General features: G+C 33.6%; 2 protein-coding genes across 4 annotated transcripts in view; both read left to right on the top strand.

The window, feature by feature from the left end:
* Positions 1-106: 106 nt before the first annotated feature.
* On the top strand, positions 107-12,584 carry LOC108557664 (receptor-type tyrosine-protein phosphatase N2). Of its 2 annotated transcripts, XM_017914276.1 has the most exons (12): positions 107-603; positions 2,253-2,346; positions 6,499-6,552; positions 6,728-6,788; positions 8,514-8,645; positions 8,718-8,950; positions 9,030-9,659; positions 9,714-9,960; positions 10,022-10,108; positions 10,204-10,283; positions 10,346-10,413; positions 10,482-12,584. In XM_017914276.1, the coding sequence occupies exons 2-12, from the start codon at positions 2,256-2,258 to the stop codon at positions 11,736-11,738; spliced, it is 2,940 nt and encodes a 979-aa protein (XP_017769765.1). In that variant the 5' UTR covers positions 107-603; positions 2,253-2,255; the 3' UTR covers positions 11,739-12,584. The 2 variants fall into 2 exon arrangements, with proteins under 2 accessions (XP_017769765.1, XP_017769764.1); XM_017914275.1 differs by having other exon boundaries at positions 9,030-9,960.
* Positions 12,585-17,237: 4,653 nt separating this feature from the next.
* LOC108557666 (cytochrome b reductase 1) overlaps positions 17,238-24,449 on the top strand; it is a 44,831-nt gene continuing 37,619 nt past the window's right edge. Inside the window, exon 1 of one of the 2 annotated variants that reach the window (XM_017914277.1) lies at positions 17,238-17,682. The gene's annotated coding sequence lies outside the window, so the exon portion shown is untranslated. The remainder of the gene's footprint in view (positions 17,683-24,449) is intronic. The other variant, XM_017914278.1, reaches the window with a different exon arrangement.

Genomic DNA, 24,449 nt, shown 5'->3' with positions numbered 1-24,449 from the left:
AGCGCGTATATCAGCGAATTAGCGAGATAAAAGCATTGTAATGGGTTGTGCTTTTATCAGGGTTCTGTTATCGTTCTGCACGGTTCGCATGGCGTTTGTTGTTGAGAGCTCTCCGCGCTGAAATCCTAGGAAGAAATCGACGGACAGACAGACAAGAGGAGGAATGGTTGAAAGGCGTAGAAGTAATCCTTGAATGAGGGTCTCGGGTCCGGGACCCAACCAACGGGACGTCGTGCTGTTTGGAATCGATCGTCCTTCCTACGCACGCCTTCGCATTTTCCAGGCGCCGGCGTCCGATCAACCGACGTCGCGGAATCTTCCATCCATCCGCACACACAGACACACACACATTTACAACAGCTGGAAAACGACCGTCGTCAGATACCTTCGGTCCTCCTGAAAATCACCTATCACAAGAAAACGGGACGATAGAGCGAACAAATTTGCCATCGCCCCGAAGAAGGGTCCGCACCTCGAGGAAGCAAGTGACAATCTAGTGATTTGATTTTATTTTCAACAAAACAAACGAAACAGTGACAGAAGACCTTTCACGAATCGTAGATCCGGCTGCGATGCTTTGAACCGAGCGGACTCAAATAGCAGGTGAGTCCCATCCCACATCGTACTTACCATCGATTTTCCTCCATGGGCACCCACCTGTTATGTCACCCTCAATCCAAGTCCTCTTAACCGAACCTTCATGACCCTAATCTTCATCATCCAGTCTTCAAAACCATCTTCACAGTAAATTTAACAACAAATTAAATGACATTTATAACGAAACAAATATACTGTTTCCATGGTACTTATAAAAATTGCTTAACATTTGAAACAATGTAACTTTGATATTTAGGAAATAAACGTATTTGTTTAAACTAGCTAAACAAAGAAACGGTACGTGCTTTGGAAACTTTCAGGGCTAGGTGGGGTTGATGTATGGAGCTTCGTCGTTCCAAGGTTAATTGAAATTGACGTAATGTGTCGTATATTCCGTTACCAAATAGAAGAGCACAAAAAGAACAAGACAAAAAAAATCTCTCGAGAAGAAAGCTTGTATGGATTTTCGTGACATGATAGATCAAGACACGTTCTGGGTCACGTAATATCCGTGAAATATGGCACAAACATCAACTCCAAAAAAAATATATAAAAAAAGCACTTTTATTATCCATTAAATTCACAGATCTCTAATTACATTAATAACAATCAAAATATTTTTATATTAAACAATTTAGAATCAAATTTGTTCATTTTTTAACATTTTAATTAATTTATTACAATTTCATTCATATTTTATACAACTGTTAAGTTCATTACTTAGTTTCAATTATAATTCAAGAATGCGGTTACATATTAATCAGTCTGTGGTTTTTCATTTCCACAAGGTAATTTCTCAAAATGTTACCAGTTTCGTTAGTAGTATTCAGCAAAGCTTATTGAAATACGTTTGTTTCTCTTAAGTGATCATTAAAAAACATAATTAGTCTGGATATGCTGTTGAATTAAGGTATATTTTTAGTTTTCCTATTCACGAGCTGAAAACAAATGATTGTGATGTCAATGCATACGCATTGATTTCCATGGCGAGGCAGCATCAACAAAGCGTTTGTTGTATTGAGAATCACAATGAAACAATGAAACCGAAACATTATTGATTAACGCATTAACTTTTAACGCGCGCAATGGGAAATTCTCTTTAGAAAATTGATTTTTTTTAAATCTATTTTTGTTCTAATTTAATATTTATTAAAAATCCATGCGACATTAATGATTGGATAAAAAAATACTTTGTACGTCCATCATTTGTTAATGTGTTTCGTAAAATATGCGTTCTGTTCATGAGGAGTTATTAAAATTTAATCGACGCGCCTCGTTCGAGAGGCGTTTAATTACATTTTCCGGGCGGAATGTTGACAATGCACGGCAGTGGCAGCAAACTAAATAATAATAAAAAAAAAGGAAATGAAAGACGAACCAAAACAACGTTGCTACCAGGGCAAATGAAAATGGATGGACGATTAGTTTGTTGTTTTCCACGGCGAAATGAGCTATCGATTTTCGCCGCCAGCGTCCGCACACTAATCCATGCATTTCACTTCGGCTACGTGGAAAATCGTCGTCGTTTCTTTCGACCCCATCGTCCTTCCTTAACACCCCCCGTGTCGCATCCTTTCTCTTCGCTTTCCTTTATTTTATTTATTTTTGTTTTTCATTTATGTACTTATTCGCTCTGTTTCCTTGTTTGTTTTCAGGCCATGCTCTGGCCTAGCGCCATACTGCGCTGCGCGTTGCTGCTCTTTGCGGCAACAGTGGGACCTCCTGGAGCCCGGGCTGAAGGATATGTAGGTGAGCCAAAATATAATGCGATGTTTACTCTTCCAGAGCTCATAACAACCTTTGACCCAAAAAACAAGTAAATATGATGCTGCAACTCAATTTCAGTCAGTCACTTACATAATTCTAATTAACACTAACAATCTTAGACACTAATTACGTTATTAGCAGTTCATAATTACACGTAACGTTATATGATACGAATTTATTAAACCCCGAGGAACCCATTAAAATCGCTCGAATAGATCTTGCGCTCATAAATTAGCATTAAATGTACTACTATTAATATTTCCATACATATATTAAATAATTACTTCTTATTACAACAATATCTCGCTTAGTCCTGACTAATCGAGGAACTAAATATATCCAAAAAATATCTGCACAAAAGAGACTTATTTTTATTTTGCTTCATTAAAATTTAGATTGTTTTGAAATTTTCAAACCAAATCGAAGCTACACTATGCGACATATTGCTGTACTACAATCAACAAATTCTACAGTAAAACATTATTATTTACAAATTGAGACTGAGAAATAAAATAAATATCATATCGTAAAACCACACTTGATGACGATAAAAAGAAAATTTTATCCATAGCCGAGAGAGGTTCAAAGCAATTTCATGCTTTTATGATCAACAGCATTCGCTATCCTCCTGCTTTGTGCAACTTTACAGCGACTTAATTCAATTACATTTCTACAAATTGACGTCGTTAATAAAACATCAAGGTTGCTACAAGCGAAATGTCTTTGTTCGGTAGATGTCTTTAGATCTTATCACGCTTTGAATATAAGATTCCTTGATCATTAAAAAATATATATTTTTATATATTATTTGAGCAATTCACATTTCTTTATAGTTTTCTATTTTTCTTTATTATATGTGCTATAATTTTAGTCTAAAGTATTAATAAATAAATTGAAGTATATTTGAGTCAGTCAAGTTTTTTATTGACACTAAAATTTAAATGCACAATCAATGACTATAAACAAAACTTGATTTTGTTGGTATAATTTTATTATCCTTACATATTTCTTAAAATATAATTATTTTTTTACTACACTTTCCGTTCTTATGCTATAGATTTTTTAATTTTAGTTTTGAACACACTCATTTGTGATGTAGTTGATCGTAGCCGTAATATAATTCAAGTTATATTATTTATCGATCTAATATTATACCAGAATCTCTATATTTTCCAGAGATTTAGTTATTAGTTTAGTTTCGGTTCAATTTAATCCTCAATCTAAATACAATTCTCTTGAGTAAGTGGTAATTCTAACTTTAACGGGGATTAAAGGAGAAAACTGGTATAACCCATAGGAAGCTATTTAGTAAAGAAAACAATAATTAATAGATCTAGTTGTACGAAACTAACTATCAATTGAAATTTAATAATCTTTATTAGTTTTATCAAAGATACATACATTGGTTTAACATGAGAGAATGGGCTTTAGCCTCTTTCGGTCTTCAGAAGATAATAGATAAGTAATAACTATTATAAAATTCTACCTTTTTAAAGTTTTCGTTATAAAATTATAGTAACAGTTTGAAAGAGCCAAAGTTCAATGTCCACCAAAATAATAAAACAACAATATGAAAATTAATGAATTGTCGTCGAAAGTACCAACAGTGTGGAGAAATAGGGCAGTAATCATAAAAAGCTATTTTTTCTATATTGTTCAAACACTGTCACCTACATATCACATCATTTAAATAAAATAATTAGAATAATAATTTTGTTGTGGTAGAAAAATAGACAACCATGCATGCGCTCTAATTGAAGTTTTTAGCTTTCTATATTTTAATGTACTAGTTGATATGAAAAATATATCAAACAATATAAAAAAAAACAAGTATCAAATATTTACTATAATATAATAAAATATTTTGAATTAATTCTTCGTTCCAAATTGCTTGGGTTGGGCAACGCTGCTCTAAACTCTTGGTTATATTAGCAATTGATAAAGAAGTTTATTAATAAATTTCTTGAGGCTACACAAAAACAATTTTTTTGTACCAATTTAATTAACATATACTTGCAATATTAATTAAAACAATCATATTAAAATGTCCGAATAATTTAAATATATTGAAATATTTTCATAATTGACGACAAAATTGGAAATAGAGAAATTTTTATATACTCAGTAAATGTATAACGTGTTTACTATAAAGTTTGAGTTTCTTGCTAAATGTTAATAGGACAATATATGAAACATGGTTTGTATTTTTTGCTATTATTTTTACAGAAATAATATAACAATTTTATTTGTAACATAAATAACTGATAAAACAATGATTTCAGCTTCAAATTACAGTTTAAAATTTAATCAAAAATAAACTAAGAACTCGTGTATTAACTTACAAACTCAACATTCGAATTGATCTTGAAATAAATAAAAAGTTCTTATTTAGTACAGACTTTGAGCTCCTTGATGAATAATAAAAGATGAAGAAACATTTTGGATTGTTTTTGGTATTATTTATACAGAAATATTTTAACAATTTTATTTCTAACGTAAACAACTAATACATTTTTAATTTCGGCATTTCTATTTCAAATTCAAATAAATAAGAACAAGGAGCTTCAAAATTAGGAAAATGTAAAATGACATTAGGAATAATAGTTAAATTTAGCTTGAAAATAGAGTGATTAATTTATTCCATAGAAATAAGAAGCTTTAAGAATAATTCTTTAGTTGTTTGAATGATGTAATGAAAACTCATGCAAGTGAATTATGATTGAAAAGTACATGATTTTCAATTGGTGTATGCAATTCATTTGATAACTGGAAATAAGATAACTGCAATAAATATTTAGAAAATAAATTTGCTTATTTCATGGTCCATTCTGGAAATTTCAAGATTTCAGTTCGAAAAATACTCGTAAAAATAAGCTAGGAAATGTTATGTATATAAAGTCTTATCTTTTGTCAGATTCTAATAAAATTTCTCCCATCGAAGTTTCCTTCGCCCGGATTTGGCTTTCAGGTTTTATATAAGAGTTTTTTTCTTCTGAAAATACGTGCAGAGTATTGGTTCGAATGGAGATCACGTTTGATTATTCAAAACACGTTCCGTCCGAGTCTGGTGTCGGTTGGCCTGGGATCCGACCGTCCGACCATCGATTTTGCAGATGGCGAAAATAAAAATGCGAATCGACATCACCAAAATATAAATAAATACACAAAAAAAAACACACACATGAAAGTACAGTCGTTATATCGATGTTGATCGATGATAGCGGCTATTACAATTGATAAGGGCGGACGTCCAACAAAAAACATGAGCGTAATATCCGTAATATTTGTATTAACGTGCGTTAGATATGGGAGGAAATCGCAGCACAAACATATTTAATAACACGAGATAACAATAATAAAAAAAAAACGTAACGTGCTTTGATCGTTATTACTGCTGCAACATCAAAAGATATTTACTTTTTTGTAATTGCAAGATAGGAAATATAATTTACATCAGGTTCCCAAACTGTGCTGTGCCAAGAACAAAAATTCTGATATTAACATAAAATTCGTTAATGTTTTTACTTAGGGATATATTAAGTGCGCCGCAAACCGACAAAGTTTGGGAACCTGAGTTACATAATATAAATGATGGTTAACTTCAACATCAAAAGATGTTTCTAAAAACGTAATTTTCGTTAATGCATCAACCGAATATTTACCTCTAATTACCTGTAATTACTTTTGAAAGATGATTCAGGATGCAAAGTACTGAATAATCCGTTCGTTTAAATTAAGTAGTTTAAAGGTTTAATGCAAACGGCGTAATACAAGCAGAGGTGGAAATTGCGATTAATTGAGTAATTTTTCGGTTCTCGAGAGTCCTAGGTTCGAGCTTAATTAGCGTGGGCTTCTTGCTAGTCGGGCAAAAGCAGTTCGGTCGTGCTATTGATTTTAAAAGGGATCCCACGACTCCTACACACTCCCACCGTTTGACGTCAGAGCAACATTACATAGCAACGAATCCATCATTCGTACATAAAGCAGCAACAAGCAGCACACAGCGTACAAAAAAAAATTGAAAAAGAAATGACCAAACGCTGGCAGACGTAGGGAAATTTGAAGAGTTTTTAAATAGAAAATATGAAATATGCATGGAATTATACACAAAGATTGATGATTTTCGTTTTGCAGGGTGTTTGTTCAGCGATCGACTTTGCCTGGAGGACGTCGAGTTTTGTTTCGATGGTAATAATATTTTTTATGTTGTCATATTCTTCTTGTTCGTTGTTTGTTGCCTTTCCATTACTCATCCGCGTTTTCATTATTCCGCCCGTTTCAATAAATCAACGGGCGGAAAACGAATGAAACGCCGTCCATCAATCAGCGTGGAAATGAATGAATGTTTACGTGTTTTCCACAGATTTTGCGTTCGGCAGGTGCCTTCAAACCACAGGACAACCAGATGAAGATGACTTCTTCAGGTGAGTTCACAATTGATTATAAAAACGGTTACCATAATATTTTTTCATTCTCACAAACTATTTTTTTTCTAAAATAATACAAATTTATTGGCCAGATTTATTCAAGAAATACATAAATCCTAAGGTTTTTCTTTCTATTAATCTTTAATAAATGAAATTAATAATAATCGTCATACAATAAATACAATGTATTCTGATAACTATTACTAAATGTTAATTATACTATTTTTATTCATACATAACTATTCAGAAGTTTTTAAAATATGTATATTCATTATCATAACACATTTTCTCTATATTATACCAGTGTTTTTCAACCTTTTCTTATCCCACGGCACACTTAAACTTAATTTATAATGATGTTTTTATTGTTACATTTTGATTTATTGCGATTGGGAAAATCATTTAATAAAACATTTATTGTAATAATTATAATAACAATTTGAATTTGTTAATTTTTATGTTTATATATTTTTATATATATACTACAATGACATTTGTTTTTTGGTAAACTTCCCAATGGAAGTTTTTTTACCATTATATTCTTCTGAAATTTGTTGGATAGCTGCAGTCTTGTAGGTTAACTTCAGTAATATACTAATGCTCTGCGATACCACTATTCCCTTTGTCTGTGTATCTGATGCTATTCTTAACACTGTCATTGTCCATCGACTTGGCTGAAGGTCCATATGCTGAAACTATTTCATTTGACTGTCCATTCATGATGAACGATATGGGACTATTGCTTCAAGCACCGAGAGGGCTCACAAAGGGCCTAGCTTGACCAAGATTCGAACCGGCGCCCACGGAATTGCCTTTAACCATTTGGCTATTATTCGTTTTTTTTTTGGACTGGAATACAGGTTTTAAATTTAAGCCAAATTGCTTAAAACATCAAGTAGCACCAATTCCCAACCTACTAAAAAAAACACAAACAAACATCAAAAACTCATTCTAATTACGCTAAGTTAACAAGCTGACATGAAATGCAATTAAACGTGTCTACGAAATTAAAGGTATTTAATTTATTTTACAACAATGAATTTGCTTAGCAGTTTCCACTTTACAAATTGCGCTCCATTCAGGCAACTAACTTTTAATTTCGAAAAGTTAAATGCGATGTGTGTGCATCGCGCGCCGTTGATTTTTTGTTATGTTATTATTATTTGTTTAAATATGCGTTTTATTTTTTTTCTTTCTAGTAAGTCTCTCAATTAAAACTTTCATTACGCGCAATTGCGAATTTTAATTAAACTGAAAGCGCGCGCTATATTTGTTCTCTCCACTTCACTCTTTTCCGTTCACTCCCACTGCTCTCCCTTCAATTCCAATTAAATTCTTCGACTTCGCAGTAAGCTTACTGCCCTATGTTTATTATTGTTAGAGCTTATTATTTGCAGACTAAGCTGAGCCAACATTGTCGGACGCAAGTTACAAATTAATTTATAAATTAATAATGAGTCCTGTCCGCATTACGCTTGTTCAATTTTAATGAGAAAAATATGATAGATTGCTGCTATTGTTAAGAGTATTATTCAAGGAAATGTTTTCTTCAATGACAATGACTATTTTTATGAGTATTATCAATATAATACGTATTGGAACTTTGGTTTATTTCTGAAGACAAGATGATCACTTATTGTTAGATATCTGAGTGTGGATTAACATTATTTTTAAATTATTTATTTTGAACTACATATTAATTTAATAAATGTTTTGTTTTAGGTTTGATTTGGATAAAGAAGCTTTGCATGATTTGAGCCACGAGCTTAAACGTCTTTTCGCCTTGGGTTATCGATGGAGCCACTCCTATACACAATGCCGTCTCCAGGGTATGCTGTTCGCGTACAAAAACGAGTGGGTTTTCTAACGTTAACCGTATATTTTATTCATGGTAATTGGTTTGTTTTTTGTTGTTGTTGTTGATAGTCTATCGCAGGATGTGAACGCCTGCTCTCATCTGTCGGACCAGGATCTGGAGGGAGCTTTGAAGGCTTTGGAAGGCGAGGTGCACATCGATCCAAGGGATGTGGCCATCGTCAAGTTCACCCCCAGCGCAGACGACCCCCGCAGCGACTTTGCCGACGAAGTGTACTATCCACCCGTAGAAGACGACCGCGCCATAGCCAGGAAGATAATCCTTCCTTCCAATGCGATCGATCGTAAGTAATTGTTTCTGCTTCGAGTACGTAAGTGGATTTTCAATGACGCATAACATAATCGAATTGATTTGATCCCTAGTGGATGACATGCCGGATCCTTATGCCGATTACATCGTCAAGCGCACTTGGATCCCGCAGATGCGTCGCAGATCTCCTCCTCCACCTCCACCGCCGTCACCGTACGAGAATCCTGAAATCTTGGACAAGCTGGTATCCGAAAATCGAATCACTTCGAACGACGTTTACGCGCTGAATGATTACCTGCAAAGGGCTCCACTGAGCCCTGAGAATTACGAGGAAATCTTGGCTTTGCTGTACGGCAGGATGAAGCCTGAAACCAACTATCCGGAACGCATCATCTACAATTCGCCAGAAAACTTCCGGACCACCTGGGAGCCCCGAAGAAAAGTTAACGAGCAGCAAGATTTGGGTTCATGGGGTCGCATCGAAGACTATCCGGATGATGTTATGGCATCTGAAGGTTGGGAGTCTGAAATACCGGAATCGCGTGTTTACTTTGATGAGGACGAGGAGGCAGAGGAGTACGGAAGCGGTGCGCACAACGAGGAGGTTTTCAGGGAGTTGAAGAACTTGCAGCCGCGACAGGAAATCTTCCGCGAGCTCAAGCAGATGAATCGACCCATCGAAACGGTGAATGGTGGCGGCATTTTCACCGAAGGCGGTATGGTATATTTACCATCGTCTAAAGGTACCAAAGAACCCATCAGCAACTATCGATCAGCTTCTAACGACTTCTTTAAAGATATGAAAAGCGACCCGAGGAGTGTTCTCAAGAACAATTTAGATGAGCTCCTGCAGGAGTACGATCTGGGATTCAAGAGGCCGGAGAGGTTGGACGTGAAGAAACCCGGTCCGCCTTTCGATACTCAAATGAAAGACATCTTTCTTCCATCCATGATGAAGAAAGAACCACGAGGCGCTCATCCGAACCGCATGCACGAAATCTACGACGTCGACACCGATTACGTTTACGTGGCCATCAAGGATACGTGAGTGGAAAATCCCATTTTTCAAACTCGGAATAGAAATCACTATTGATTGTTTTCGCAGATTGCGAAGCTGGAGGCAGGGGGATGCCGTCATTCGAAACATCTCTTCTCTACTCAATCTTAATTGGAATGTCTTATCTCACGGCAGGTAAACAAACCGTAATTGGGATTCATTTAATTATATAATTAAATAAACAATCAACAAAACGAATTAAATTTAATTATTTTTTTCTCGATTTTAAGGGTGGATCGCAACGAAGTTACTTTTAAAGTTAATCCGAATCCAATGAACTTGAACGCAACTGATGTAGCGACTAAAATATGTATGTTTATTATCTATTTGATCATTTAAAGTAGTTTAACTATTTAAATTTTCTTGTTGCAGGGGATATTAAAGATCAATTGAAGGCGGCGACAGGTGTCGAGATCGTTGCGACGGGCGTGGGAGACAAGGTTTGGTCTTACGATCGATGAAGGGACAGATTGAATTGGATTATTATTGGATTATTATTTTTTTCTAGACGAAGGAGCCTTCTGTGGTTGTTTCTCATAAGGAAGTTGGTAACGAGTTTTACATAATCATCTTCACTGTGTGCGGAATTCTGATTGCGTTGATTATCGCTTCCATCTTGCTGTTGATTATTCGCAAGCACGTCAATTCTAAGGAGAAACTAAATTCGTTGGCGAGGCCGGATAGCGAGGCCAGCAAAGATTACCAGGATTTATGTAGGGCGAGGATGTCCACTAAAGGGACGACACCGGCGGAAACTGTGCACGGAAGGATCACTTCATTATCTCGGGAGTCCGAGCAGAGTCCTTCGAGTAGATCGAGCACGTCTTCGTGGAGCGAAGAACCGGCATTGCATAACATGGATATATCCACTGGTCATATGGTTTTGAGCTACATGGAGGATCATCTCAAGAATAAGGATCGATTGGAGCAGGAGTGGGTCGCGCTTTGCGCTTACGTGGCCGAACCGTGTGAATCATCCGTTGCTTTGAAGAAGGAGAACGTAGAGAAGAACAGATACATGGAGGTGATGCCTTACGACCATGCAAGGGTGGTTTTGAACGATCTGACCAATCTCACTGGATCTGATTTTATCAACGCTTCGAGTATCACCGATCACGATCCCAGGAATCCCGCTTATATAGCAGCACAAGGACCGCTTCCACAGACCGCACCGGACTTTTGGCAATTGATATGGGAACAAGGAGCAGTTGTCATCGTCATGTTGACCCGTCTAACTGAAGGAGGAACGGCTATGTGCCATAGATACTGGCCAGAGGAAGGATCTGAGGTCTACCACATCTACGAAGTCCACTTGGTCAGCGAGCACATCTGGTGCGATGACTACTTGGTCAGATCATTCTATTTGAAGAACGTCCGCACAGGAGAGACCCGCACTGTGACCCAGTTCCATTTCTTGTCCTGGCCAGAAACCGGTGTACCGGCATCAACGAAAGCTCTTTTGGAATTCCGCAGGAAAGTGAACAAATCGTACCGCGGTCGCTCCTGCCCGATTGTCGTCCACTGCAGCGATGGAGCAGGAAGAACCGGAACTTATTGTCTCATCGATATGGTTCTAAGCAGGATGGCCAAAGGAGCCAAGGAGATTGATATAGCAGCTACGCTCGAACATCTGAGGGATCAGAGGTCTCGCATGGTCGCAACCAAGCAGCAGTTTGAGTTCGTTTTGACCGCCGTAGCCGAAGAAGTCCACGCTATTCTAAAGGCTCTACCGCCGCAGCCAACACAAGAAACCAAAGAAAAGTAAAAACTGACACATTAATAGACTTCCTCATCAGTCCAGCCCTGATGCGGAAGCCGAGAAACGCATATTAAGATAAAAAAATATTTAGTTGACCTGACTTTCGTTTCCACCACTTTCAATATCATGCATCATATCTTTGAGATCTATCGTAGACGGCTTGTACCTTAGCTTTCGGGATACTAAGTAAAATCTATAAAAAAATATATAAATATACGATCAGATCAGTAAAACCCAGAGAAATATTTTAATCCGAAACAAAGATAAATATATTTAAAAAAAAATACATAAATATATATACATATAATTATATCAATGTTAAAGAATATATAGTATTAATAGTATTAAAGGAGATTAAATCGATACGTTGATATGGTAAACCGACATAAATGTAATGCGATATATCTATATATTTTGTGTATGAATGTATTAACACGTATCTATATTTTTTGACTTCTCTAATTACTTGCAGATTTTGGTTCGTGAATCTGTTACCGTGCATTATGTTCCGTTGTTTGTTGTTGTTGTCTGTTTGTATTGTTTACAAATTTTATGTTGTTGTTCTTCTTATGATCGTGGATCGCATCCACTGGAGCCTACTCTATATACGCTTAATATATTTTGTTTTTACTTCTATTATGGTTCTTCGGCGGTGCTTGCGACTTTGGAATCCAGCCTCCCAAAATCGGAAGCACCAGGAAAAGTATCCGTGTTTTAGGAAGGGAAACATGAAATATCATAACAAAAAAAAATAGAACTATAGTAAAACCGAACACAGGAACATAAAGATATCGACTGAATTACGTACAAGTTGCTTCATTTACTTATACAATCTAATAACAAACAAACAAATATTTAAAAGATGTATGAGTAAATTATTATAATTCGTTACTGACATAGTTTATAATGTTTATTTATTTTTTTCGTTGATTATATGAAGAGATTTCGGTTACGTTAAAGAGAGATATATATATAAATCTATAATATACGAAAGAACCCAAGAGAAAATAAGAGAGTATATTTAAAGAAGACGAAGATACCCATAGAACAAATACGCTATGAATGAAATATATAAACTCTATTTTGTCAAATTAATGTAAAAGATGTTGAAAAAAAAGTGCTATATATATGTGTATATGAAAAGAAAGAGAATATCTATTATACAATATAATAATCCATGTACTGATATGTCTAATGAAATATTAGAATAGTTTAATGTATCTATGTAGATTGACGAAGCATCATTTTTATATATTTTTATTTCTCATCAACTCTAAAAATCCTACTCCTAAAATAATTCCTTACTATAGAATTCATAACTATAGAAGAATACAATTCATATGTAAAGAAGTTTCCAGATTATATGAAGGCAAACATAGTAATAAGTCTTACTATGTCTATGTCTTCTAACAGTTAAACAATACAAACGTCATAATCACAATTTTAAAAATAACAATAATTTAATATTTTATGATTGATTCAAAGCAAATTTGATATAGAAAAAATGCGGAATTAAAAGCCCCTTTAAACATCTAATATGATAAAAATTCTAATTAGCTAAAACTAAAACTAAAACTAGAAAACTAGAAAACTATAATTTTGGTTTCAATTTGAGTCTTGTTTTCCACCAAATATACTTGAATTTGAAATCCTTAATTTTCTTTCACAATTTATAGTTTATTTTACAAGCAAGCTTTTAATAAAGAACTACCTATTTTTCGGACTATAAGACGCACCTTTTTACATAGAAAAAATGGACTCTTATAGTGTTATGCGTATCAAGTTAAAATTAAAATATTTTTTTCAATAAATCGTCTCTAAATTTGAGGTACGTCTTATAGTCCGAAAAATATGGCTCGCCACTGAAAGTGGCATGACGCTTTTGTACGATTCTTTTGAATTACTTTTATAAAACTTTAAAATTGTTATTCTAAAATTAGAAAAAATGAGCGTAAAACAAAAAGTACTTTCTTATATCATGAGGTATAAACTAAATGTGATCAATTATGGAAACTGAGCAGCAGAAAGACATTTTGGTTTATCACCAACAGAGAAACTGGTTTGAGAGTGAAGAAAACAAGAGGAACAATTAAAACTGCTAAAGACAAGAAAACATTTCGTTCGCACTTAGAAAAATGGACTCAAATTTTGGTTGCGTCTTATGGTTCGGTGCGTCTTTAACGTTATTACTAAGACTAATTAGAAATACTTATTCTACGTATAAAATTAACTATGTAACTAGAGCTGAGAGTTTGAGGAGAAAGACAGGGTTATGATAAGAAACTCCGCTTCAGGCCACTGCTCCTTTGCGTAATCTGCCTATTCTGCATTTTGGTTCCGAATTCAAAATATGAAGGAATTTTCTTATCAGGCATTGCTCTCGTAGGAATCTGTTTATGAATGATATGTTTCAATGCTCTCAATGGTATGCACTCTTAGTGGTTGGACACAATAGGGTATTTATAAAGGAAAGGTAAATACCAAAAATCTGGCAGAAGACTAATATTGTAATTTATTTGTGATTTGTTATGCAACCAAATATACTAGAAATAAGTATAAATGTAAGAGTATGTTTTAAGATGCGCGACATGAAACACTATGATTTTTTTCTATTAAAGCTCCATTGTTTGGTAATTATAAACAGGGCCATATCGTGCTACGATGCAGAGAGATGGCCACATCAAACGGCACCGCAAGAGGGCTGCAAATTTTGGAATTTGACACTCCGCTCAAACATTTTTTCTTAAGCTTCAAAAAACTTTGTTACCACTCCATATTCAACCAAATATACACCAAACATGTATAAATAGAAGACTGTATATCCAAGATTGATCGTGATCGATTAATGAACACAATCCGTTCAAAAAAGACTTTATCTACTCAAATTGGGTGTTGTGAATCTCCTTATCTCCCAAAAGTCATTCTCCGAAAATCATTATGAATACCAGTGTTCCACGGAACATAGTTTGGAAAACCCTGATCTAAGTTATAGGCTAGTATATTTTTTTTGTAACGCAAACATAACAGCATCTTATAAGTTCATCAATAGTTAGATTGCGTAACTTGCTCTTTATCATTTGAGCATTTGCAATTTACGAGCACACAAATACTCGTTTATGCATACTTGCTGGAAACTGCTCGTATTTCGTGAGTCGGCAGTAACATGCATCAATCTGATGTAAAGGAGTTCTCATTTTACGAGCAACGTCAGTTGTTTCGGAATATTTAGAACCGAGCTGTCCGGATTTTTACCACTTGGGTATACGTTGCATTGCCGCTGTCAATCGCAAAATTATGGAAGTAGACCTTAAGAAAAGTACAACATTTTAGCAAATGTTAACAAAACCATACAGCCTTTTTTAACATTACTGTCATTTTTTCTTAGTATTGGCATTAAACTCTTTTTATTTACATTGCTTTTAATGAAATATGAAATTATGGAAGTAGTTCGTCTTTATACATTTTAGTTTTATCATTACAACTTAAAAATTCAACAATTCTGTTCAGATTACAGTCGTTGCAAAGAAAAACGCTAGAACTATCATTTTCTCCGAAACTGCTTTCTGGACTTGCTAACAATGTAGGTAATTTGTAGACAAAAATAATAATAAACGTGAGCGCGTTCCGTGTAAGGAGTGTTAAAAATTATCGCAAGACAAAAAAAAATGAAGGATAAGGAAAAAAAAAGGTAACGTGAGATCGCCGCAAAGGACTTATGAATAGAACATAATTTAAACTACCAGGAACTGCTGCTTGGGATACGCTCGAACGCATACAAGAACTCGTTACTAAAACAAATGACATTTTACAGGTTGTCTTTTCTGTTTTCTTTCGCGTTCTGTATCGTTTTGTTCTGCCTTCTGCAAGTTTTTCTCTTTCCTGTCAACCATCTCTTCCGCTTCTTACTGTTTGAATCTGTACGAATTCCGCATACGCAATATAATTTATGCTTTATGACATTCAATTGATTCCATACAATTAGTTTACGTTATTAATTTATTGTTTTTTTTTTGTTAAATATCGAAGTATAAAATGCACAGTATTCAAGTTTAATTTAATTTCAAAATAATTACGTAAACTAATTTAATAATAGAACACAAATTATGAATAAAAAAAACTGCTTCCTTTCATTAATATTTCTTGAAAGGTTCTGAAAATTTGTGGAATTTCTTTGACAAAAGTTACGTAATTTAACGAAGGACGATTTTTTGATGAATTACTCGAGAACCGATAGAGCTAATTACATCTTATACTAAAATGAAAGCAAAAAGTCTCACTTTTTCAGCGCGCGCCCATTGAGAGTTTTGATCTGCCACCCATTCGTTATCAGCTGTCAAATGTGTTATTACTGAAAAGGACTATTATGTTGTCATTAATTTCAGGATAACCACGCAGGATTGGGCACCATAAAAAAGCTTCTATTATAGATATTTAGATTTGAAAAGTGCTTAAAATTTATTGACATTTTGAGAAATTACTGCGTTTGATAAAAAAAAACAATTTACCTTAATTATTTAAAAAAAATATGAACTTCTGACTTAATTTATTGCATAATCAGATGCGGGGAAGCTTACGTTATGCGAGGAAGTTTACGTTGCGATCAGTTTTCTTTGTTTTTTTTATGAATTTCTCGAAAGTTACGTTTTTTTTTTGCATTTTTTATTGTTTTATTTTCAATATTTTCAGTTTTTCTATTTTTTTTAATTTATCGATAACTTAGATGATCGAATACTAAAATTAAAGCTGAAAATGTCTCCTTTTCAATGAGTCCATTGACAGATTTCTGCTGTCATCCATTCGTCTGCTATGAGATCAAAAGTGTTGTTGCATCTTCACGTTTTATTTTATTTCAGGTTATACGCAGGATAATTACGTAATTCTATGGAGACCAACACTTTTCGAATGAGCCCTTTTTTGATAATTTTACAATTGCGTAAATCTTGAATTGGTCGACAACCTCTCAAGATACTTTTATTATTGAATACTGTCATGCTGTCATTCGTTGATTTGCAAAATTGTTGATTCACGTTTAATTTACTTTAAGGATAACCACGCAGGACAATTACATAATTCAACAAGAAAAAAATCAAGTATCGATATTTCGATTTCAAAAGATTCTGAAAATTATCGAAATTTAACGTTGCGCTGTTACATACAAACTAAACAATAACATATAATATACATATATTTTAAATTTTATTATTGCGTAAGAAGGACTCCACTGCAATTTGTTATGTAGAAAACATTAAGTATGTAGAAAATTAAGATTTACAATAAAAACAGAATTAAGTGGTTTTTGAGGTGTAGGTTTAGGTAAGGCCGCGCCCTATATTCGTTAAGGCCCTTTTCTCTTGCCCAAAGGTCGTTCGGTTCTGGGATCGGTGAGTTCTGGGTTCGAGCAAGGCTAGTATCCTGTTTGGAGATGAGCGCAATAAACGTAATAAGGTGTAATGATTGCAATGGGAGCAGCAGCAGCAGCAGCGTCATCATTTATCAACGCAACTCGCGAATGGGGTCTTCAACGGATCAAATAACTCCGACATCAGGATCCCATAACAATTGTTCCGGTAACGGAGTAACGACTGGGTTGTCATGGCTACGTCGGAGCGGTCTGCGGATGCGTGGACCAACCTCTGCTCCAGAGTTGTTCGGGGAGGAAGAGAAGACCTCGACGAAACACACACACACTCTCACAACACATGCACTCTCACACGGACACGCACATACGCACTCACACGGACGCACGCACACGCGCGCCTAGGCATAAGCAAATCCTGCCGCTGCTACGCCTTCGAGCAGTCACCGGGAGCAACCGCATCAGCAGCCAGAAAGAAGAAAGGATAACACGAATAAGGACGATTGTATGGATGTGTTAAGTTACCGTTTTTCGTTCTCTTCCTGATACCTGGTGCAAAGTGTGGGATTTCCTCAAGACACCAAAACACAGAAAGTAAGAACAATATATTTTCAAACTTCTTCACTTCTTAACAATACTTTATAGACATAATTATGTGATTCAATTTTATTCAATTTATTTTTACCAAACTTAGTTATATTAAGAAAATATTTGAATTATAACAGAATAATAAATAAATTTATTGCATAACTCCGTCACATAAAGGGTCATGAACTTTCTTGGAATATTAATAATACTTACCATATATTTTTTTATGTTAGTTACTTCTGATATACTTTTGGTAACTTTATATACTTTATAAAGTAGAAACCTTTTCCGAACTTTTACACCGGTTGAATTAATGAAAGTTGTTATTGAAAAAGTGATAATAATAATATTACTTGTAGATATGTTTTGATCACCGAGGACGTTCCAGGCAATCTCCTTTTTCCGAGCAGCGAGAAATCGCGGAAAATCGAATATTGAATGCTGCACTAGATTTTTTTCTCTCTCTCACTTATTTTCTATACCGAGCGCAATTTTCTTTTCCACTATTCAAATGCGTGAGAAAGTATGTGAAATTGGCTTTGCTCGAAATCTCCGCATAATATCGTCGTCGTTTATGGCGAATCGTACAACTCGATATAAGATAAATAAATAAAAATAACTAGAGCGAAAATCCATCCATTTCAATTCAATGTAGATTCACCAAGAAACATGCAATATATTTATCAAATAATAGTTTTTGTAGATGATTGCAAGAAATAAACATTTTCTTCAATACGTATATTTCTGCGTTATGTACTTTAATATTCAACAGTTTTTATTTGGAATAACTCGATTTAATTTCGTATGCTAAGCGAGTTTGGGGAAAGGAAATTGCATTTCTGGTGGGCGAATTCAATTCTTCCTTCGTATCTTAATCGAGTTAGAATGTTCGGTAATCGCATTAGAAACAAGTTCACACAATTTGCGTAGCTGTAAAAAAATAGTCTTTAAAGTTTAATCATTTTCATTGAAATTTCTTTACAACTTTATATAATGTATTCATGCTTATTTTTACAAACAGTTTAGATCTTTTCAAGTAACAGCAATACCTCGCATAATCCCGCTTCGATCACTATAAGAGGAAAATAAAAATATATTCTAATAAAATAGTATATAATTTTTATTGATCGGTTTTCTTGTGCGGTTTTCATGTTTCTTCTTGTGCGCTTTTAAAATCGTCTATTTTTTCCTGATGCAAACTATCTCGAATATTGGCGGAAAGCAAACGTAATAATAATGTAAGTGAAAATTAATTGTTACATGATAAAAATTTGTATTATTATAATTTATTATAATTATTAAATTAAAACCGGTTTCTGTTAAATGCTAATAATTGTGTAATGCTTAAAACACGAAGGAAAGTCAAAATGCAAATTGCTTCTTCTGAAAGTCATGCTGTTTCTTATTAGATAAACAAAAGTAAGTTTTTTTTTCAATAATAAAATTACAAAAAAATATCGAAATTTTTACATGTAAATAATATAATTAATATTAGAGTAAGATGAATTTAAATTATAATCAAGAGTTATGATTTTGTAATTTCTTCATTTTTATAAATTTTGTTTAAGATTTCTCAAATTTGTAATTTAATTTATATTTTGCTTAAACTACTGAATCAATGTTCTAGTAATTACGCGTAATTGCTGCGGTCTAAGACTAGGCGTATTAAATCACATGGATATAAGTGAATTAACATCTGGTTGTGGATCTAGATGAAGCCGAATTAATCGCGGTCGTAAACAAACATCTTCTTCGATGTTTACGCGTCGCAACCTTTGGTATTTATTTTCATTGCCTCGACTATTTACGAAAATAATATTCACGAGAAACTCATTGTTCCGCGTTTCTCATAGGCCTCTAATCTACTCAAGAAACGCAAGTAAAGAAGAAAATAATATATAAACAAACTCTTAATCATTATTGTGCAAAGTGAAATGTTCATAAAAAAGCACGTCCAGTTGTTTTATCGATTTCGGTAAGCGCAAAGACCATCTGTTATTTGATCTCCTCCCGTTTCGTTTCGGACTTTTTCTTATTCTTTTCTTGAAAGTTATCCCCATAAATACGCGGTTCGTGGACAAAGGGGTTTGTAGGTTCGGTCAATGAACCTGTTACTTCCGAAAATAGATCAGATGGTTGCAATTGCAATAATCGATGATTTAGTTGTATACGTTTTGTAGCTGTTGCATTCATCTGTTGGATAGTACTAAGATTTATACCAAAAACCTACTTGATTACTTACAAATAAGGTTTTAAACACTAAAATAATATTTACCGGTTTCTCAATTATTATAAAAATACTTTATACTATTTTTTACAAACTTTAAATTTTAATTATAGCAAAATGTATATGTTACGGTAAAAGTACATAGTCGGTAAATGTATACATATAATAAGCAAAAACAATAACCTTGAAATGCTCACTATAAAACTTACTTGAACTAACTTTTATCGTTTTGTGATCTACAAATAACAAATCTAAAAAATTTCTTAAAATTAATACAAAATAAATTTCGACAAAAAAATAATATAATTTAAATATTAGATATACTTATTTCACAATTTTCACGTATTACGTATTTTAGAAATACAAAACTATTACAAAATAAGAACAAAAATATAAAACTACATACAAAATTATAACTGAAAATTGTATAATTTTTTTAATAAAGTATGATTTAAAAAAAGGTTTAAATCGGTTTTTCAATTTTCACCAAACACTAATAATATTTATACTTATTTTACAAACACATTTACTAAGTTATGCATTTAAAACTTGAAATGCTCACTATAAAACTTACTGAATTGAACTAAATTTTATCGTTTTGTGATCTACAAATAACAAATCTAAAATTTTTCTTACAATTTACACAAAATAAATAATATAATTTAAATACTAGAAAAAATTATACTTATTTTACATTTTTTTTTGACGTATTTCATGTTTATATTTTAGAAGTACAAAACTATTATCAAATAATAACAAAAATATAAAACTATATACAAAATTATTACAATTGAAACTTACACATATTTATTTTATGATTTTTTCTTAAATAGTATATATTGAATATATATTGATTTATAAAACCTAGTCCTAATATTTTCACTTGCGCAAATAATTAATCTTTATTCTTTCATCTAATTTTTACAAAAAAACAATTTAACATTTTACAAAAAGTTTTTTTTTAGTATGTATAAACTATTGAACATTGCAGAAAAGGTGATTATTTTATTCATAATAATATAAAGTTTACTGAATTGAATTCGATTTTATAGTTATTATATTATCAAATAATAAAAGTAAATTTTTTCTTCGAATTTTGTTAATATTTTTTAGATAATGCGGTTTCAAGTCAAAATGTTAACGTATAATATATTACATAAATATTTACATATTATATCATTTAAATCCGAAGTATCAAATTTGATAAAGTAATTGAAAAACTAAAACGATTCTTAAAACCGATTATTTTTTATATACCGAAAGGTTCGATGCAAATGGAAATGCGTTCATTTGATTGCGGGATATGCAGAGAGCGTCGGAGCCCTGAAATACCCTGGACGGATATTATAATTAATAGCAGCGGTGGGATATCCGTTTATTTTCCTTTTTATTATCCTATCACCGACAATTTAGAGACTACATCTTCACAAATTGCCCGTTGCGTAACTTCCTCTGGGTATCGCCAATTTCGTATTCAAATTTGTCTTCAAACATTAGTCCCACCGCTCCTTGCCTCTACACACTACACTGTCAATCTAATCAAATGCAATCATTGTTTATGATAATAAGCATAAATACTTTGAGCAATTTGAATAGTAAAACCGGAGGCTTTTTTTTTGTGAGTGTTATGGATGAGAATGGGTAAATGAATATGTGAGGGACTGGAAATGTATTTGAGCGAAAACTCTGGAGAGTTAAGAGTTCCGCTTCTGCAGAATCCGCGAGTAATTTTAGATGTTTACTAATGGGCTTTATTAAAGCAGCAGACAAGATGTTTCCGCTTTGTTCTGGATCCCTCTCATATCAAAAGCTTGTGTAACTTGGCTGAGATTACAATCAGGAAACGTAGAGGACGTTCTTAGGACGTAATCAACAAAACGTGGAGAGAAGACCATCAAATCTGATTCAAACAGTATCAGGGTTTATAAAGGAAACATATACTGTTTTAGTTGTTATCTACAACTTAAAGTTTTGTTATGTAACAATGTTTACCTATGTAATTTTTTGCACAACAAACAAAGTGCTAGCCTACAAAAATACCTCGCATAGTCCGGGTAATCGTCAAATCCATTAAAATTTGTTTTCAAACAAATAATGAATCCGAACTATTTGAGGTATTGGCATAATTGCATTAAGGATCATAAGCAATTTAGGATTGGCTTTGTTTGTTTATTTGTTGTGGGGGGAAACCGTTGTTGTAAGTGAAATTAATCGGGGGGGATTAATTGAAGTTGCGATAGTGCTTTTTGGGTATTTCGAGGGGTTTGCTTTTCAACTCGAAAACATTTCATCGCATGTTAATCCCTTCGGCTAATGCTAAAATCGATTACAATTAGACACATTCTCTACATAAAATACTGTGGATTCCGTAGGTACAAGTATCCCCCAACCCCTTTGAAGAGCGGTTTTGTTCCGAAAGAAGAGAACAAAAAAAGAAATCCTCTTGAATAATATAAAGACTCTCGCAGGATTCTCGTTCCTGCAACTCCGGGTTCGCTTTTTTTTTCGCTCGGTCGTTTCCTGTATCTGTGCCTCCTGGCTAAGTGTTATCCTGTGGGACGCGTTTTTCCCGGGCCTCGGGACCACGCCCTTTCGACCGTTTTCGCTTGGAACGGGGAAAGCAGGAAAACCCCGAACGAAAATGGAATTCAAATCGACAATTCGCATAGCCGAGGGACCTCTCTTTTCGGCGGAACCAATTTGCAACTTGCATGCGTAGCGGAGCACAGTTACGTATTCTGATTTGGTGAATTGCTTAATGTTGCGTGGGCTTCGGTAGGTCGATGACCCAGCAACTCGTAACTGCTCTCATCCCTTCGCTCATTATCACTCGTACATTGTAAATGACACGTTGCGAGGAAATAAAGTCATGTTTCATATTGTTACATAAAGCCCGTTGCTCACCACATGTTACTCGTTAAGCAATTTAACAAGTATTTGCAATTGTCGAAATACTCTATAACAGCGTTTTTTTTTAACCTTTTCGCCTCGCGACCCAATATATTTGACATTGTTGTTGAACTAAGAGAATTTCATCCCTTTGACACATGGTGACAGCTGTCATTTGCTAGCCATTCAAATGTGTACGTGACCCTTAATTTTTTTTTTACTAAAAAAAGTTTATTAAAAAAAAAACAGACATAATACTATATCACATGTAAATCTCTCTTCTCTTCGTTCATTATCACACGTACATTAAGTAATTTCATGTTTCATATTGTTACATAAAGCCTTACTTGCAACTGTCGTAATACTCTATAACAGTGTTTCTCAACCTTTTCGCCTCGTAACTCAATATATTTGTTTGTTGTTGTACCCAATTTCTAAAAGTGTTTCATCCCTTTGACACAAGGTCACAGCTGTCACTTGCTATCTATTAAAATGTGTACGTAACCCTTAAGATATATTTGTATTTTTTTTTATTAAAAAAGTTTATTGAAAAAAAAATACATAATGCCAATATGACATGAAAATCTCTCATCCCTTCGTTCATAATAAAACGTACACTAAAAATGACATGTTGCGAGGAAGTAATGTTTCACATTGTTACATAAAGCCTTACTTACAAGTGTCGTAATACTCTACAAAAGCGTTTCTTAACTTTTCCGCCTCGTAGCTCAATATATTTGTTATTGTTGTTGAGACCCAATTTCTAAGAGCATTACTTGCTTTGACATGAAGTGACAGCTGTCATTTTGCGCCCATTTCTTTTTTACGTGACCCTTATGTTGAGAAACGTTACTAACAAAATTGTTTGATAAAAATAAAATTTTAATGAAAAAAAAAATTGAATAAAATTGTATATTGTCCACATAAGCTAAAATATATGACAACTGTCTAAAGGGCTTTGTCATTTTACCTTATTGATTATAGATCAATAGTACGGTAACGATCAGTCCTAGTACCTCGCATAATCCTACTACTCGGACTATGCGAGGTCCGCCAATATATATGTGTGATGCGATTGATTTGTTAAGTAACAAAAATACTAAAACTTACGTTCTTTCATAATTAATAAATTATGAAAGAACGTAAGTTTAAAATGAATAGTACACGTCATAAATTATTATTAAAATGTTTAATTTTTTTTTGTAAAATTTCAAACAAAAGAAAAACTGAACATGAAAATCCACTATAGATTTAATCGTCAAAAATTTTTCATTACAAATATTGGTGATAAATATTTTTGTGTGAATAAATAATATATAAAAGAAAAAGGTAATTTGTTAACTGAAATAGAAAAAAATAAGTTTCCATAATTCAGAATCTTTTTATTATTTTACAAGGGAAAGTGGTTCATGTAAGAATAATTGATCACTGTGTGTTTGTGTGCTCGAGCGTTCAATAAATTGGACGTGAAAATGCGCTACTTTTCTACTCGTTTATACAGTTGTATGGTTAGTATAGTCACACATGCAAATGCCCGAAGTTATCAACAAATTATTGTTATAGATATGACATGATAATTTATTTTTGTTTGTTTGAATGTATATTTATTTATAGGGTTGTCCTACTTTATTTGTATGTCACTTTGGTAACTGTAGAA

This window comes from Nicrophorus vespilloides, unplaced genomic scaffold, assembly GCF_001412225.1.
Source record: "Nicrophorus vespilloides isolate i.1.1-1 unplaced genomic scaffold, Nicve_v1.0, whole genome shotgun sequence".
NCBI lineage: Eukaryota > Metazoa > Arthropoda > Insecta > Coleoptera > Silphidae > Nicrophorus > Nicrophorus vespilloides.
This window is presented reverse-complemented; position numbering and strand designations above follow the sequence as displayed.

What these genes read in the sequence shown, in the direction of transcription:
- LOC108557664 (XM_017914275.1), top strand. Translation starts at nt 2,256, where the DNA reads ATGCTCTGGCCTAGCGCCATACTGCGCTGCGCGTTGCTGCTCTTTGCG. An exon ending in CGTCGAGTTTTGTTTCGATG is followed by an intron (nt 6,553 to 6,727) that starts GTAATAATATTT and finishes TGTTTTCCACAG; the next exon opens with ATTTTGCGTTCGGCAGGTGC. An exon ending in TGATGTAGCGACTAAAATAT is followed by an intron (nt 10,284 to 10,345) that starts GTATGTTTATTA and finishes TTCTTGTTGCAG; the next exon opens with GGGATATTAAAGATCAATTG.